This window comes from Eubalaena glacialis, chromosome 1 (genome assembly GCF_028564815.1).
Source record: "Eubalaena glacialis isolate mEubGla1 chromosome 1, mEubGla1.1.hap2.+ XY, whole genome shotgun sequence".
NCBI classification, from domain to species: Eukaryota; Metazoa; Chordata; class Mammalia; order Artiodactyla; family Balaenidae; genus Eubalaena; species Eubalaena glacialis.
In genome coordinates, this window is record NC_083716.1 from 79,103,374 (window position 1) to 79,122,170 (window position 18,797).

General features: G+C 36.8%; 1 protein-coding gene across 10 annotated transcripts in view; it reads left to right on the forward strand.

Annotated features, from left to right (window-relative positions):
* The window catches only part of ANK3 (ankyrin 3), a 685,538-nt gene that overhangs the window by 603,302 nt on the left and 63,439 nt on the right, over positions 1–18,797 (forward strand). For all 10 annotated transcript variants that reach the window (XM_061181623.1, XM_061181653.1, XM_061181663.1 and 7 more), the window contains 3 exons: positions 1,156–1,262; positions 6,224–6,448; positions 9,169–9,323. In XM_061181623.1, the coding sequence (XP_061037606.1) occupies positions 1,156–1,262; positions 6,224–6,448; positions 9,169–9,323 (487 nt within the window). The remainder of the gene's footprint in view (positions 1–1,155; positions 1,263–6,223; positions 6,449–9,168; positions 9,324–18,797) is intronic.

The following is an 18,797-nucleotide window of genomic DNA, read 5'->3' on the forward strand; positions in this document are numbered from 1 at the left end:
AATTTTTGGCTGTGTTGGGTCTTTGTTGCTGCACTCAGGTTTTCTCTAGTTACAGTGAGCGGGGGCTACTCTTCGTTTCGGTGTGTGGGCTTCTTATTGTGGTGGCTTCTCTTGTTGTGGAGCGTGGGCTCTAGGCGCGTGGGCTTCAGTAATTGTGGCTCACGGGCTCAGTAGTTGTGACTCGCGGGCTTAGCTGCTCCATGGCATGTGGGATCTTCCTGGACCAGGCTTGAACCCGTGTCCCCTGCACTGACAGGCAGATTCTTAACCACTGGGCCACCAGGGAAGCCCCAGCCCCAGAATTTAGCAAATGTTCTGAACGGAAATCTGTAACATGCTTGAGGCCACCCAAATATCCACCAAAATTCCCTTGGTTTTTCTGTTCCCCAGCAGGTAGCCCCTGTAGGCACAAAACCCAAATTCTGTCTGCACTGGTAATTGACAAATGCCCCCAAGTTAAAAATGGCAACAAAAAGCTCACCTCTTCCAGGTAACCACCTCTCCAAATATAGCTCCTCAGTTTTGCACCTCAACTGTTCTCTGCTGTCCGCAGAGATGATTTCTACACTTATCTGTTGTGCTTAGCACAGCACTAGGCTGCTGCTGGCTTCTCTACCCCACTTGGAAACAGAAGTCATCAAGAATGAATTTTTTTATTTTTATTTTGAGATTCGGAAAAGAAACTTACAATTGTCAGATTAATTTAGAGATTGTTGAAGTACTTAAAATCATGGTTAGCATTACTTCTGTGATATTCCTTGTGCCATGCCAGTTACTCAAGATGGTTTCTTAAAAGACTGAAATAATACAGCGTATCAATGAACTTTATTTCTAATTCTTGAAACTTCAATGTATACCTGTGGAGGAACGTACAGTCAGGCCCATGGATGCAGAGGGCCAATGACATTAGTTATTTTATATAAGGTACTTGAGCATCTCCGGATTTTGGTATCCACAGGGATGGGTGGGTGGGGGGTGTCCTGGAACTGATCACCCGAGGATACTAAGGGACAACTGTAAAAAAATATATATATATATGCTTATTTTGAATTTTAGACTATCTGGACTGTGGAGACATACAGGTGTATTTTGTACGTACAGAGAAACCACTGTCTTGGATGGGTTGTTGACACAATATATCGTTTTATATTTCAGCATCTAACATTCACAAGAGAATTTGATTCAGATTCTCTTAGACATTACAGCTGGGCTGCAGACACCTTGGACAATGTCAATCTTGTCTCAAGTCCTGTTCATTCTGGGTAAGTAACCAAAAAGTCACTTTTCCTATTAAATTAACATCGCACTTACTATTTGCAGTTATAAATTCATACTGACAAGCTTCACATGTATGAGATATTGATCCTCTAAAGGACTTCATTAGTGAGTATATGTGGCATTTATTTGTAAATCATTAGTAAATATTTTTTCTAAACAAATCTGCATATCTATTTTTATTGGTAAAAGCACCATGTTAGAAAGGAAATTAATAAAAGTATTGGCGCATAACAATTTCCTGGCTATTCTGGCACTACTTTTGGATCTCTAATTTTCCTTTTCAATAAAAAAAATTTTAATATAGTCATTTCTCTTAATTTTACTTTATTCAAATGAAGTTTTTTTCTGAGTATCTGATTTTCCTGAAATAAAATTATAATGAAGTTGTATTAAATTAAAATTTTTTTTAAATAAATGAATTTTTAAAAAGAAAAGAAAAAGTGAATATACCAACGTGTGTACCCTGGAAGTGCTATAGTAAAAACCACATCAAACAGGCTCCTTGTTGCTGCCCTGTTAGTCAGCAAAATTTGAGGCAGGCAGCTAAAAGGTGACCTGCTTCAACTGCTGAATTGATAATTATTGTATTTTTAGATATTGGATTCTTAGCCTATTATAGGTAATTAAACTTGGGATAATTGATTCACATACAAATGGAATCGAAATAATTCATTAAGATGATGAAAATTTCAAAGTATTTTCACCTCTGAAATTGACATTTAGGACATAAATTAGTGGTGATCTAGGACAAGTGCAGATTCAATTTATTTAATTCTGAATTAAATAAATTAACAATATTAACATTTGTGAAGTGCCTTATATATTTTATGAAGTATTTTTTGCTGCTTTCAATTACAATAAATTGTAATGGCTAACCTACCTAGTGCTTTTCATGTATCTGGCATTGTGCTAAATCTTTTACATGTATTATCTTATTTAATATTTATTTGAACCTTAAAATGACACTGAGATAGGCTTTACTCATTATCCCCATTTTACAGAGGACAAGTCCTAGACTCCGAGTAATGCTGCAGGTTAAAGTATTCTTACACAGTTGTGGCTTGTAACACCACAATTGTGAAAAACAAGTCACTGCAATGTCATTTAAATGGAAATAATTCACATGAAAGTGCTTTATAAACTATAAACTACATGGTGGTCTTTGAATCATTAATATTGCATTTCTTTAATTCAGTTAGAAAAAGCTTTAATTATAGTAATATTACATTTTAAACTGCTTAAAATAGTTACACAATTTATAGTAGATGTATTTGGGTCTAAAATTGCAAAAGCAAAAAACAGAGCAAAAAAAAAAAAGTTGAGAAGGAAAATATAAAACACCCAGAATACGTTCATTAAGTGGGCAAACATACAGAAGAGTTTTTTGAACCAAACTTGGTGAATTGCCACCATGTGACAAAAATCTAGAACCAGCACTTTGTATTCTACATAGGAAAGAAAAGCACTAGGGTTTAATTTAGTAAATTGAGAAGTTGAGGGATCACAGGATAATAAAATCAGAAATGAGCTTTCCCCTGCACTGAGGCAGTGTAGTATTTGAATATGCAACTAATCTCTCCTTCCCCTTGAATTCACTGAAGACAGTAGACTTTTGCAGGAAAGGAAAAGTAATGGCAGCTAGTTGGGCTTATTTGAAAAGGAAAATATACACTTGGTATACACTTGGAAATAGTTCACTAATGCCAGGTCTATGGTGTAGCTTATATATAGCCATTTAAGGCAAATCTTTTTCCAAGTTGTCCCACAAATGCCAAATGCCTTGGTTTCATTTTCTGATGGTTTTTATTTTTCCTTTGCTTATCATTGACATTTTCTGTTGCTTGCTTCTAATTATCTTACATTAATTTTTCCCATTTGCTTTCTAAATTATTTTGCAGCTATTCTTCTCCACTTCCTCAGTATGATTCAAGGTGATAACTGTGTCTTTTATGTGAACCATCCCTTTTTGTATTTTTAATTTATGTGAATTTTTCCCACAGTTAGATTGTGTCAATGTCTGTAGTGTATCAGCATTTGTCATCCTGCTGTTCCTAAAGCTAGAAACATTCATGTGTTAGTTTTAGGATCATTTGTAGAATTCCTGCTTTAGTTTAAATATTAATAAGATACAATGAATATGATTAAATATCACCTTTTCATTTGTTTCTATAAGTTATATTGCATGAAATTTTATTTTGCATACAATATGTAAGGGATGAGTTTAGAAAACAAATCACTATATTTCATAATGCTATTGAATAATAGGACTCAATATCGGGCTTAAACATCTACTCCCATCTTTCCTCAGTCTTTTGGCTCTATAAAATTGAAAACCATAGAACAATAAATAATCAGTAATGAGCACCAACTATGCACTGGTTGCTACACAGAACACAGACAAAGAGATTCTTCCCATTTTATTAAAATCTTCTAAGCCATGGTTTTTCCATTTGGTTCTGATATTCTTTGTAGCTGGGGTATTTTTACATTGACACTGGTAACCTTCTTACACTACCTTCACTTTATATATATATATACTTTATATATATAAAATATTTATATATGTCTATATTTTTTCCATATTTTTTTTCAGTGTTAGTAACCAAGTCTGACCTAGGCAGTTTCTGAGCACACTTAACAAAATGGTTTTGTTCATTGGTTTATTCAATAAACATTTACTGTGTGCTTATTATGTATGGGAACTATGCTCAGCTCTGTAGGTCAAGCAGTGAACAAGACAAACCTGATCTGAATTATTATCTGTATTAGTGAGACTCAGCTGTTTGTTGCCAGGGCAAACACAGCCCTCTCAGTGTAAACACTCCATTGTTTATCTGTATCAATACTAATACAACTGCGTTTTCAAACCCAGAGTTTATCTGGAATCATTTTTAATTCATTCTGTTACTCTTAGTCCCAAGCACAAGTTGATTTTTAACTACTGGAAGCTGGGAAAGATCAGATTTTTGTGTTGGGCTTCCTTATAATATGCCACATTGTCTTTATTACTGAATAAAAGTAGTTGTTAAGTATGTGTATGTCTAAAAAAGTATAGGCTCCCCAGAGCAGTTTCAAGTGACCCTTTTATCATTCAACACTGGAGACAATTCATCTGGACACTTGTACAAGTGAACAAGTATCTTCGTCTTTGACTAGGGAGGAGTGATTTTTGTTTTGTTTTGTTTTGTTTTTGAGAGACTCAGTCTCTTGCCCTCATACTTTGAATATCCTAGTGGTTCTGTCTCTCAAAGTATGTATAATGATATCAAAAACATATGAAACCATTAATTAATCCAGAGGAAAACAGCTAAATCCAAAATGAGCAAAAGGGTGTGAAGTTGATTGCACCTCACTGATGAGCAGAGTTGGTTCTGAAAATCTGATAGGCTGAAAAGTGATCCCCATGTTCTTGCCTCTCTCCATGGGGATGGTGGGTCCATCTGCCTTGTTGAAGAGGTTACTCTTCCAAGGTCAAGAGGCATCACTCTTTAGGAAAGGGTCTCCAGCTAGGACCGCCAAGCAAGGTCTGAAATCTATCTGTAGGATGTTAGAACTTTTTTTAAAGAAGAGTAGATAGTAGAGGATTTTGATGGATGGGATTATCCCCCTTCCCCCCCCCCCCCGCCCAAATACTGTAGGTATTCAAACGATTTTCTAAATATCAACATTTGGTGCTCTTCCACTAATAAGCGTATTTTCACATGTGAAAATTAGAATGCAAAAATACGTGTTTCTGTTCCCCAGTCTCTGACTTGCACTCTTCCATATGTTGGGCTCATTGGTTTACATCCATCTGAGTGCTTTACAACCTGGTGACAGTGGTGGGAGGAGTCACGGAGGTCTTTTTTTTCACAAACACATGATAGGAATCAAGATATTACCCAAATAAGTTTGGGGTTAGCAGATGCAAACTATTATACATGGGATGGATGAACAACAAGGTCCTACCTACTGTATAACACAGGGAACTATATTTAATATCCTGTAATAAACCACAATGGAAAAGAATATGAAAAAGAATATATATATGTATAACTGAATCACTTTGCTATACAGCAGAAATTTACACAACATTGTAAATCAACTATACTTCAATAAAAGTTTTTTAAAAAGATATTACCCAAATATGACACAGTTAATTCTTTACATCTTCATAGCTACATGCAGACAAATAATTTTTCCTCCCTAGCTTTAATATAACAGCCAATGACAGAATTATATAACTTAGAGGTATTTTCTAAAAAGTCTGTTCAATCATTTTTGTATTGCTATACAGATACTCAAGTGTAGGTTACTTTAAACAGTTTTTAAGCCAAATTGATATTGAAAAGCTTAAACCCCTTTCCATCAAAATTGCCTTTAGTAAAACTTTAGTCACCTTCTGCTTTTATTCTTATTTTCTGCTTTGTGAAAATAGTAAAAATTAGAGTGTTGGTATGATTAAAGATACATTCATTTTATGAGTTGTACATGTTTAAGACATACTGTGGAGTGTCATCTTACTTGTTGAGGGGGAGAGATTCCATAGTCAGCACATGGCTAAAACCATTGATAGGTAAAATGACCCTTGAATGTAAACTTAAACCACCCACAGGGACCGCATGCAGTGGGTTTGTTTTTAAATGCAAGACAGTCGTTTAATAGCCAGTTTTTATCCCAACTTTGAAACAGTCACTCTTCCTTCAGTTTGAGCATCTGACAGAGTGGTTGGCTTCTGTTCGGAGGCCATGCACCATCAAAAAATAAAGTGTCGTGTTTTACGTTTTGCTCAGTTCACAAGTCAAATGCATGTTTGATGTGACTCCACTGTATTCACTTCCAATGTATTCTTAAAGAGAGGGAATGATAGCTACCTTGTCTGTCACTTTAACATTCAGTTTCCAAACTTGCTGTGAAAATGGCTTCTGTCTCTCCTTGATTTGGCCTCTGATCTTCCCCCCTGCAGGTTTCTGGTTAGCTTTATGGTGGATGCAAGAGGTGGCTCCATGAGGGGAAGCCGGCACCACGGGATGAGAATCATCATTCCTCCTCGCAAGTGCACTGCCCCCACCCGTATCACCTGCCGTTTGGTAAAGAGACATAAACTGGCCAACCCACCCCCCATGGTGGAAGGAGAGGGATTAGCCAGTAGGCTGGTAGAAATGGGTCCTGCAGGGGCACAATTTTTAGGGTAAGTCATTTTGTCAGTTTTCATCTTGGCCCTCATACCACATCTTTGATTTTCTTTACCCTTGTCAACTCAAGTAGTTAACAGTTAAATCTGTTGAGTTGGACCATTTCAGTCGAGTACAGCATTCACGTAGTATCAGAGGTCACAAAGCTGTGTAATTCTCTGAAAAGCTGGTAGGCTGGTACTTCCTTAACTCAGTTTGCTGGCCAAAGGTTTTACTAACTGAGAAGCACGTTCTCTGCTCAGTGAGTGCACGGAACCCCAGCGGCCCCCGCGGAAGTCAAGGCACCACTCTTATATATCACATGTTGAATAAATGGCTATTTTGGGTACATGTCTTTTTAATGATAATTTTTGGGGGAACAATCCATTGTGATATGGTATTTTACAAAAGGAAAAAATTTATTTTCTGAGGTGGCACTTGGGTGCAAATAAGGCAGGCTCTGTCGTGACGGACAGTTTGTTCACAGTTTCCCCTTCTCGTTTCTCTTCCTGCTGCACGGATGTTATTCAGTAAACTGCACCTTCCTACCAATCCTCCCCCTGTAAATGAGGGCGAGAGCTTGGTTAGCCGAATCCTGCAGCTTGGGCCTCAAGGAACAAAATTTATTGGGTAGGATCTTTATAGACAAGATACAGAATGTCTACAATTCTTTTTCCATTTTCAATTTTTTTCTGTCACACCCATGGTCTTATTCTTGTCTTAATTTTATTTTCGGTTTTTAATGCTTTCAGTTGATGTGTGTCACTGAAAGAAGAAAAAAAAATCATAGTGGCTTGACTTAATGCAGCACCGCTACCTCTCTTGTGCTTTTCAAGCATGTGGAATTCACTGCAAGCATTCTGCTTTCATAACTTTGTGCTTCTGTGAACCTTTCTTTAATTTGAAATGTTTCAACTGATGACAGTTTTTAAGACAGACTGATAGTCTAATTTTAACCCAGTGTAAAAGAAGATATTTGCAGGCTTTGAATCAACATTTGCTGTAAATGATATATATGTGTATATATATATATACCTGTATATATATATATATATATATGTGTGTGTGGAGTTACATTTTTTTAAAAAGTGCTTATGGGCTGTGAGAAGGACAAGTCATCAATAAGTAAACTGATTTTGAAAAAATGTTGGGAATACAAGATATTTAAAGAAAATCAAATAGGCAGCAGGTAGCATATTCTACTAAAGTTATTAAATTGTTTTGTTTTGTTCTGTTTAAGCTGAAATGTGTTGGTATTTGTCTGTCTGCTTATCTGTCTGATTGGTGTGTTTGCATTGGCAGTCTGCATGAAGAAACCCGTTATGAAAAGTTTTGCTTGGCTTTCACCTTGGTCCCAGACCCTTGTTCATTTCTCCTCTCCAATACTGTTGAATGTCATACACAAAGCCACATTCCTGAAATATTTAGAGTGACAGTATCTGATGCATTAACCTGCAAAGATTGTATCTAGTTTTCAAAAAAAGAAAATTTTAATGTCTAATCACCAGGTGTGGTTAAAAACTAAGGTAAACATCTTAATAACTCTTGAAATTACTAACACTATTAGGAATAGTTGATTTTGTTTTTACCCACTGAAAAATAAAGGGATTATAAAAAAATTTTCAAACCCTTAATTTGAATTAATTATAATTATTTTGCCCAAAGTAAAATTTTCATATTTATTATCCCATTTTAAGTGAATGCTTTTGTAATAAATTAAATATTAATATGTTTTTATTTATGTCATTTGGTCATTACAACTACTATCCCTTTTTATGCTATTACCTATTTAAGCCTGTATCTTCTGTTACCACATGTACGTAAACACATAGGCTAAGAGGTGAGGTTACATACAACCTCTGTAGGAGAATAATGATACTGTCTACTTAAATGTCATAAAATAAAGCTGCACAATCCAACTACATAAACTGTGTGTGATTGTGGTCTGCTTACTTCCATTCATCTTTTTTAGCATTTATCCTACTTCAAAATTTAACAAAATTATTCCTGTGCTTGATTGGCTATCTTCAATTTGCAGCCATTTTTTCACCTTCTTTTGCAAAAGGACACTGTCAAAAATTAATAGATCATTATATGACAATTTCAAACCAACAGTGCTTTTTCGGAAAGTTTAATTCCTATGCAGTCCTACGAGAGCTAGGAAATTACGCTGCCCATTTCACAACGTAAAAATCAAAGAAACTGTCTTGACTATACAGGCCATGAAAGTTATGAAAACTGACCGTTGGAAGGAGTGGATTGTTATATTGATTGTTTTCTTGCTAAGGGAAAAAAAATCAGTAATCTTTCAAAATAGGCAATTTACAGAATTTCTTTTTTAAAGAAATGACTGTGTCCTTTTAAATCATGAGCATTTTGTATAATACACTATACTATTATGTTTTAAAAAATGGACCAACTTTCTTTCTTATGGTCTATTTAATAACTTTCAATTCCTCAATTACTTACGTGTGCTGAATATTTTCCCCCTATTAAATCAAATGCCTAACATATGATAGGCCCCCAAGAATTGTTTGTGAATGAATGAATGATGGCATGTTTTCAGGCTTCTAATATATTATTTAATTAGCAAATGATTCTGCAGCTTTGAAATCATTCCCAACCTTAGTGGCACCTCTGATTTTCAAATGAATACTGTCAATGAAACACTTTTAAAAGTATGAAACTATAAACCTATTTCCTTTGATACCAAAATAATGTGGCTTTTTTTTTCCAGCCCTGTCATCGTGGAAATCCCTCACTTTGGGTCTATGAGAGGAAAAGAGAGAGAACTCATTGTTCTTCGAAGTGAAAATGGTGAAACGTGGAAGGAGCATCAATTTGACAGTAAAAATGAAGATTTAACCGAATTACTTAATGGCATGGATGAAGGTAATTACGATGAATCCCTGTTTCTATGAATGTCTGCAGGAAGAAATCAAAGGAATGGCTAGACTAAAGGAAACAGTACTTGAATTTCACACGTTTGTATTTTAAACTGGGAATCGGGTTCCTCAGCATTTATTGTTTTCTGCGTCTAAGGCATGAAGTTCCATTTAATCTAACAAACTCCACCCCCCCATATTAATGTATAAATCTTCTGATAATTCTCTGTCTTAAATCAACTGTATCAATCTCTCCAAAGCTTAAGAAAGTTTTCTAAGTCAAAAATGTGTAAGGAGGGAGTGAAATAATAATGGAAGGCATGCAAAGCATGCAGAGCATTTTTAAGAAAATACGTTCACTTTTTATTTTTGGAATCATTATTTTCGTACCCTTTCTTTTCTCTCAGTCTTCTCCCAGATTATTTCGGTATTCTTATGGATTTTTAATTTCTCCTAGGTTCTAATCAGTTTTTTAAAAAAATAGGTTTCAGGCTAATGATTGGAGTCTGTGATGCTTCCAGTGTCTCATTCTTTGACCTGGTAAGACTGGCCTATAGCGAGCATGTCACTTTCTCATACACACCTTCTTCAGGCTGTCTGACCCTTAGAATCATAGCAGTTTTTCTTGGTAGACATTGGGAATAGACTTGTTTTGAGAGTGGGTACTTGGTGCAGTGTTTTCCTTTAAAAATGTAAAAAAAAAAAAAAGAGAGAGAGAGAGAGAAAGCTCATCATAAGATAAAGCTAATCTTTATACTGACTTGCTAATCACTACAAATCCAGCAACTGTTTTATATAACAGCTTTACTGGAGAAATTATTCACATACCATAAAATTCACTCTCTTAGCATTTAGTTCACTGGCTTTTGGAATGCATCTAGCATAGTCTCTCCTGGTTGTGAAGTGTGGACAGAGGAGCCAGACAGACTCGAGGGTGTTTGAGGGACGACCACGGACAAGCTCTTGGATCCCCATGAGCCTCTGTTACTTCTATAAAATGGAGATTACCTTCCTCACTTCCTAGGGTTGCTGTTGAGAAGAAATAAAGTCATTACGGGAAGCACTTTTCAAATACAGCCCTTGTTACAGACTAAGCCCTTGATAAATATCAGCTATTGTCACTATTATATTCATTCCATAGAAAAAACTGTCATGCCAAAGGTATTGTATAAGACGCAGCGAATCACAGCCAACCAAGAATTTAAAGATGTCTTTACAGCAGGGTAGGGGGAACCTAATCATTGCTGAGAGTCTAGCATTCATGAGGCACTGATAAATGCCTCTATATTTGAAAATTTAAAATAAAAGCATAGTACTGCAAAGTAGGTAGTTTTAATCCCACTTTATAGATGGGGGAACTGAAGTTCAAACAAGTCAAAAGGTTACCCCAACTCAGCAGCACAGGGTCTGAAATCTAGTTCTATCTGTTCTCAAAAACTTTTAACTATCCCACTTACTTTAGAAATATGTGTCCTGTGGAGAAGGAAATAAACCTAAAGAAGAAAATTCCTACAAACCTCTAGATTTCAAGATCCAGAATAGTCATTTTAAATGTTATACATGTAATGAGTATACATTAAATGTTTATACATAATATTGACATTTATATCCTGTACCATTCACAACTTTAGATAATTTCTGATGGATGGGAACTTTCATTGGCAATTTAGATTTCTAATTGTTATTACCTTAATTTATTTTAAAGCATGAAATATAGTTTTTTTATAAGGAAATTTATAAGAAAACATAATCAGAAGTTTTAAAATGAATCAATCCTAAGGGAAAGAAATGAATTAGCATTTTGAAAAGAGTAAAAGAATATGGATGATTGAGAATAAAAAAGAGAGAATAAGATAAATGGGTTTTCCAGAGGATAGTTTTTTTTTCTGTTTTAAGGAAAATAAGGTATAAAGATATTTTCATGTATCCAGTATTTCTTAAATACTATTGTAGATTACTAGTTTTTTAATGCAGCATCCTCTCCACAAGGATTTCTTTTTTTTTAACCAATAGCTACCTTGATATTGTAAGCAGCTGAGGGCAGAGTACGTGTCGTAATCACTTCTGAGTCACCAGTGTCGGGCACAGTGCTGATTTAGACACTCACCCAATCCTGGAGAGTAGGCAAAGGAGGAACCTCATTATAATATATAGCTCTCGGGGGGTGGTGGTGGTGTGATGAATTGGGAGATTGGGATTGACATATATACACTAATACATACAAAATAGATAACTAATAAGAACCTGCTGTATAAAAATAAGTGAATAAAATAAAATTCAACTTAAAAAAATAACATATAGCTCTCTGGAAGAAAGCTCTTGTTAGTCTGTTTCTTCTCCCCCAAACTTCATTAATGTTAATCTCCTGGGGGAAGAACTTAAAGAGGAGCATTTACTTTGGGGAAAGTTCTGAGAAAGTAACAATATTTTAGGAAGAATACTGAATATTCTAAGAGAGTGTTGTCCAATAGCACTTTCTGTGATGATGGAAATATTCCATACCTGTGTGCTCCAACAGTCATCACTAGTCACGTGTGACTCTTGAGCGCTTGAAATGTGACTAGTGCAAGTGAGGAAGGTAATTTTTAATTTCGTATGATTAATTTCAAATAGTCACCTGTGGCCAGTGGCCACCTCATTAGACACTGCAGTTCTGACAAAAACACTGGATTCTAATAATATGTTCTTCATTTTTGAGCACAGATTAGAGTATCAGGCACAGGCAGATATTTTTTTTTTTAATTTTAAGGTTTATTTATGGAATGGATTTCCATGATTTCATACTGACATGTCTTCATTTTGTTTTTAATCAGCCAATTTTCAAATAGGAAGTTAGTCCTATCTTTGCTTAGACAAATGACGCCCCAAACACTGCCACACTAGGGGCATCTGTCTGATGTTTTAAAGAAATGATGATATAGCCCTATCCTGGATTGTACATGTTATCTTGGAAATAGTGGATAGAGTTTCTTTGCTACATTTTTTAAGACCAGATAAAGTTTGGTTCCATTTTAGACAATTCAAAGGAAATGCAAATACTTCCAAGTTTAAAGAATCAAGCACTGGAGGCCACAAAAGGAAAACTGAGGACTAAATTTTCAAGGCACCGTGCTTTTCTTCATATATTAAATCTATAAAAGCAATAATAATGAAGGAACCAAGACACACATTTTATAACTGAAGCTCAATTAATCAGATTTCATACCAAGCTCAAGCACCACTAACCACCACTCTTGTCCTGTCCCCAAAGAAACTTAGCTCTTATTGGAATATCCCTCCTCTAAAAACAGACAGGCAAAAATACAAATCAGTCTGTCTCTAAAAATCCAACCCTTCTTTTTCCTTCAAGGTCCAACTAGTCAAACTTCTTGTGGGGAGAGAAGCATAAGCATGGTTTAGGAGGTTTCATGTTATTTCTACCCTCACCACTCTGTGCCCCTGGATAGCTGTTAATTAGCGAGATAAAAATAGTACATAAAATAAGCCAGTGACCAGATCACTCAAGACTTCCTTAAAGAAAAAGAGAAATAAATCATTCTACTATTATTTTATTTACCCTATCAATTTACCCAGTTCATAACAATTAAGCCTTATCTGTCATCTATGGCAAGTGACCCTTGATAATAGCTGTCTTATTATGAATGTCTCATTTTAACCCTCTTTTCCATAAATGAACTCTGTATGTTACTTTATAACTAATCTGTATTCTACTTTTATAACTAGTCCTGTTGCACCCTCTTCTCTGAAAATCTTAAAACCCAAGTGTTTAGAAAGCATCTTAGCCAGTATTTTGATCAGTGATTTTTTTACCGAACAACACAATTGTAAAGATTAGATTATGGTTCTATAGTATTTTAAAACTTGCAAAGCCTTTCCATGGGCACAATCAGATTGTAACTCCAGGGAAAGATAAGTCCAAGGAGGAGGATAATTTGCCCAATGTGGTGTGGTCGTTAGGATCATGATCTGTGCATGTCACACAGACTGGAATTCCCATCCTGGCTCCACGGCTTACTAGCTGTGCGACTCCGAGAAAGCCCTCGATCTCTCTAAGCTCATAGAGGACTAATGGGAAATAGATGAGCTAATATGTGTAAATTTCTCAGCATGATGTCTGACACATGAGAACCACTCTCAAAGTTAGCCATAGACACGGCTGCCATGTACAGTTGTGCAGGAGAGGGAGGGGGGGCAGAAATCTTGCCTCTTCCACTTCCCAAGTCGTCTGCTCTGACACTGGCCTTCAGGACAAAGGGGCACCTTTATCTAATTTTTTCAAAGCTACTGTCTAGTTGCCCACAGGGCTGTGTCCACTCCACATGGACGCTTTTCCAGATCCCACGAGGACACCTCCAGGGCTAGTGGAATCCCTGGTCACAGTTGATGATGGTTACCCCATGACCACCACCCAGTCAGGAAATAGTAAGTAGACAGATCTAGACTTCCAAAATCTAGACTTCTGACTCCAAATCTAGTTGTTTTTCTACAATACTCCCTTGCCTCTGTATCTTCTCAAATGAAGGATGCCTAAGAAAGTGCTTTGTGTGGAACAAAAGGTGACATGAATGTCAGCTGCTATTTAAATTTTCCATTATGAATCAAGGTACCCTCCTAGTTCTTGTATGACTCCAAAGGACATGGCGTGTATTCAGGAAAAACTGTCATTGCAGAATAAGGTGGAATCAAGAGTTATTTGTGGCACTAGCAACCTCAGAGATAAAGGCATCAGTGGTTATGCTAATGAAGCAGGTGTGTTAGAGCAGCTCTATTGAAATAACAGGCTAGAATGACACAGAGGACAGTTGGTCTGGGTGTGAAGAACCTGCTGTTACCACTGAGGTATCATGTGGCAGGAGCAACTTTTCTCTTTGGCAGCAGACATAGATCTTGTTCTAGCACTTGTTCATTCCTGTTTTCTCAGGAGAGAAAGATATCGCAAAACAAAAAAATACTCAACCTGCTCCCCACAAAAGCATCATCTTTAAAATGCACCAAATTGAATCCACTTTGTAAGTTTAATTAAAACCTTACTTGAGTTAAACTCACAAAGTTCAATTCAACACGTTTAAAATTGTGCCTGCCGTGGGGGGTGGGGGGGATGGGGACGGGGGAGGGTTGGATTGGGAGTTTGGGATTAGCAGATACAAAAACTACTATATATAGAACAGATAAACAATGAGGTCCTACTGTATAGCACAGGGAACTATATTCAATATCCTATGATAAGCCATCATGGAAAAGAATATGATATTTACTAGTAGAAGAATCCTTCCTCCTTAGAGATCTTAAGAACTGCTCATAGAAGTAGTTGAGCACTGAAAAGTGAAATATGTAGTTTTACGTTGTACACAGCACCATCTGTTGGGGAAATCGATTAACAATTTTGAAAAATTCTGGAGGAAAAAGGAAAAATTGAACTTAACCAAATCAGGACTGTGGCTGGGGTGTAAGAAAAAAATAGAAAAAGCGAAAAAGCCCAAAACTATTAATTAAACCATAACAAGATGCTAATCTACTTTCAGTCCACTGCCATAAAACTTATTAAGTGGATTCAGCAATGCCCACCACATGCATCACTGGGCCAGAACAGTTCCCTCACCCCTACTAGTCAGGAAATGAAAATGGGACCAAAGCAGATGAGCATTAATAATGCCAAGTTTTATATATGTCTGTGTAACGTACTTCTTGCAATTACATGTCTTTATGAAACATTAGTGGGTCAAAAAATGACATGAGACACCCTGTCCCATGTGTCAGACAGAGTTGGGCTCTGTGCCCTCCAGGGACAGTGAAGGGGTCTGAGAGGCCGGGTGTTGGCTTCCGTCACCTTTAGTGTCGATGTGAATAGAGGCCGATGTGCCAGACACGGCAGGTCTAGGCCCCTTAGAGCTCAGTGCACTTCTGTGTTTGCTGCATAGGCCGGGTTACGGATTGATGGTGTTTAGCTTTAAGACATTATATACGATCCTGATTTTGAAGATAGGATTATATAAATTGTTTCTTGTCTGGATATAGTACCGATGGTTAAACGAAGGGTTGAAGAAAGTTTGTAAGGGGGCTAATTGCCTGAAAGCCTTTTCATTTGCACAAGTGGAAAAGTAAGCAGATGTGGAAGAACATTTTTCTGGAAAATAACAGGGAGAAGCTGATGCAAAGAATACAAGGCTTCTGCAATCATGGAGGAAAACCTTAGAATGATTATTACAGCATGGCCAAACACACCCTCTCTCACTTCTCTGTTTCCAGGAAGCCTTCCCTAAACCCCAGTCTAAGTTAGATCCGCTTGGTAAATACTTCTATCGCACCTGGCCTGTCTTCTTCTGTAACAAGCAACTTTGAACTTTGCTCTCTTCCTTAGTGGACTGTACAGTCCATGAGGGCAGGAATGGCTCTGACTGGTGACAGTCATTATGCCCAATGAATATAACAGCCCTTAGCAGTGTTGTCACTTCATAAATTGTTGAAGAAATGAAGACATGAATGAGTTGTATCCAGGCATGTGCTGCCACTCTTGGCAATACATTTCCTCAATAATTCGGTGACCCATACCCAAGAGAGGAAGCAACTTTCTAAAAGAACGGATGCCACAAACAAATGGGGAGAGGAGGTCTGGGAAGCAGGAGAAGGGCACGTAATGATTAGGAATTAGTTTTCTAAAAATAACTTTAAGATATATGATTGTCAGCAATTATACGGATTGCTAAAACTGGAGGGAAAAACAAACAGGTATATCATTGTTTCCAGACATTCTGCGTCATTAGCACTCAATTATTTGTGCAAATCTGAATAACAAAGAAGATCCCTACCTTGGGTAGTTAAAGATGTAAAATAATGCTGATCCAGACACACGTATAGCAGATGCCGGAATTCAATAAGAATATGAGTTAAATTACTAAAATTATGGGACCTTTCTGTACTGTCTTTGCAACTTTCCATGAATCTAATTATTTCAAAATAAAAATTGAAAAGTTTCCTACTGTGTTTATGTTGAGGAAGAAGGGTCAAGTATATCATATGAGGGTTTTTTCCTGTAACATCAAGGGTGGGCTTGTTCCAAAAGTTACATATTTAGATGGAGCTGAACTTTAATTCCAAAGAAATGAATGTCTATAATTTTCTGAAATATTTCAGTGAATATATTACAACTGTTCTATTGTTCCACATATTCTACAGCCAGAGTTAAATATTATAAATTTATCTTTTATTTCCTTCATTTCCCCCAATTTATCTGCTACTTAATTTTCTGCTTGGTGATATTTTCCCTTAAAAACTGAATGAAATTAAAATGATAGCAGTTCCGATTTATATACTTGTAGAGATGCAAAACAGAGACAGTGTGATTTAAAAAAAAAAAATCCAACCTTACATCTGCCACAGACTGGCTCTATGGCTCTCCTCTATCTCCAAGGTTGTATGACCTTGGAAAGAATACGTAACCTAAATTATTACATCAACAGAACTGTGCTGGTGGTTTTGTATCATTTATTTGTCATATCCACCCCAGAGGTAACTTTTCTTATCCTGATCTTATAAACAAGTTACATAGGGCTCAGAGTTAAGGAACTCCTCCAAGATCCAAGCTCACTGGTTTGAGAACTGGATTTGAACCGAAAGTACCTGTCTACAAAGACTTTCCACAGAGACCCATACTAGCTAGCATGCCCTTTTGAATTCTGGCATTCTAATAAGACTCCCATTTTTTCCCACCGCTCAGTATCAAATACTCCATTCGTAGAAGAGCAAGCTGAGAGAACATTCACATGACCAGAAATGAAACCCTAGATAAAGAAATCATCCTTTTTGAAAACTCGAGGTTGTATTCCTTCTATAGACTGTTCACACTCAAACCTGACCAGATCACAAACAGCCTTCAGAAAACAAATTCCATACAGGAAAGAGAGTCATGGCCTCATTGGACCAAGTTATCAAGACATTTCGTGCATGTAAGAGTGAGGCAGAACTAATCAGTGTGATCATTTGAATGCTTTTAAGAAAAACTCATTTTGTGGGAACATGATTTCAATCCTGTTATTTATGATTCATTGTATTATGACCTTCACACCCATTCATATTTGCAAAGCATTTTATGATCCTTCTTGCTCTGTTGCAAAATCTGTTACAGAGAATGCTGTCCCAACTTTTACAAATAAACTAAAGGAGTTACAAGGTACTTAAGAAATTTATCATTCATCAGCGAGGCAAGAATGCTGCAGAACAGTAGCTTCCATTTCTTATGCAGCAGAAAGTGCCACTATCATGACAGCGTTCTGCTCCTGGAGTGGGCCAATAAGTGTCACCTTTTGGACCAGGGTGTTGGCACATCTATCCATTACTCATCCATTTATCAACCACCACCCACGTGCCAGCTAGTCTGCAAAGACACTGTGTTAAATGGTGGTTGGACTCCATGTCTGTGTGATTTCATCCGTTCCCCCAACCTGGTCTTAGGTTCTAATCTCAGCTCTAAAGCAGACCAGCTAAGTCAGTTTGGGTAAGTCACTTAACCTCTCTGAATTTCAGACACTTACTTTACCAAAATGCTATGTGGGCAAAATAGTAATTGACCCGCCACAAAGTAGACATGCAGTAAGTGTAAATTTTAACCTTCTTCCTGGCCAAACCTATTTCAGAATTCACCTCTCTCTTTTCCCTGTGATGTGTGTGTGTGTGTGTGTGAGAGAGAGAGAGAGGAAACTTTGCTAGTAACAAATTAAAAAGAGAGAAAGAGAGAGGGATCCAGGGTTCTTTCATAGTCTAGGCATTATGAATCACCCTGAAAGGTAAAAAGCTCTTAATATTTTTTTATGCCCTTGCCTCCTTTAATTCTATCGCTATGGAGTGGTTTAGTATATCCTTTTAAAAATAAAACTATTTTAAACTAGTAGATATTTATTGTTGCCCCATAAGCTCCTCTTCTCATATTGAAACATCCTTGAGTTGTTTTTCATGGGATCCTGTTGTCATATTTTTAATAATTTGGGTTCTGGATTTTTAAGGACAGATACAGGGTGAGAGTCTACTAAGACCTCGCTTCTCAAATGTGTCAAGTCATAAAGTCATCTGAGTTGAGTATGGAAATTTCAGGTTCCACCCCTGGCCTACCAACTCAGAATCTCCATGAGAGAAGCCTAGGAATCTCTGCTTTTAATAGGTAGCGCTGGTGTTGCTTCTGACCTGGCCAGTCTGGGGCACACTCCTCTAGGAGCTAGGTTCTCTGTGGGTAGGAATATGATCCAGGCACCATGTTTGTGGTGCACATTATTTTGTTGAGTTTATCTCTGTATGTAAAGGGTGGGAACAAAGCACAGATTCTTGGTAATATATTCCTGCTTCTCTGGTCTAAGTAATAGAACATTTTAAACTCCGATTAAATTCAGTCCTGGACAGAACAGTGGCGTTGTTCATTTTTACATGATCAAACTTCATTCCTATTTGCCTGGAAATCTGACTTTTTTTTTTTTTTTTAAAGGAACTCCTTTAT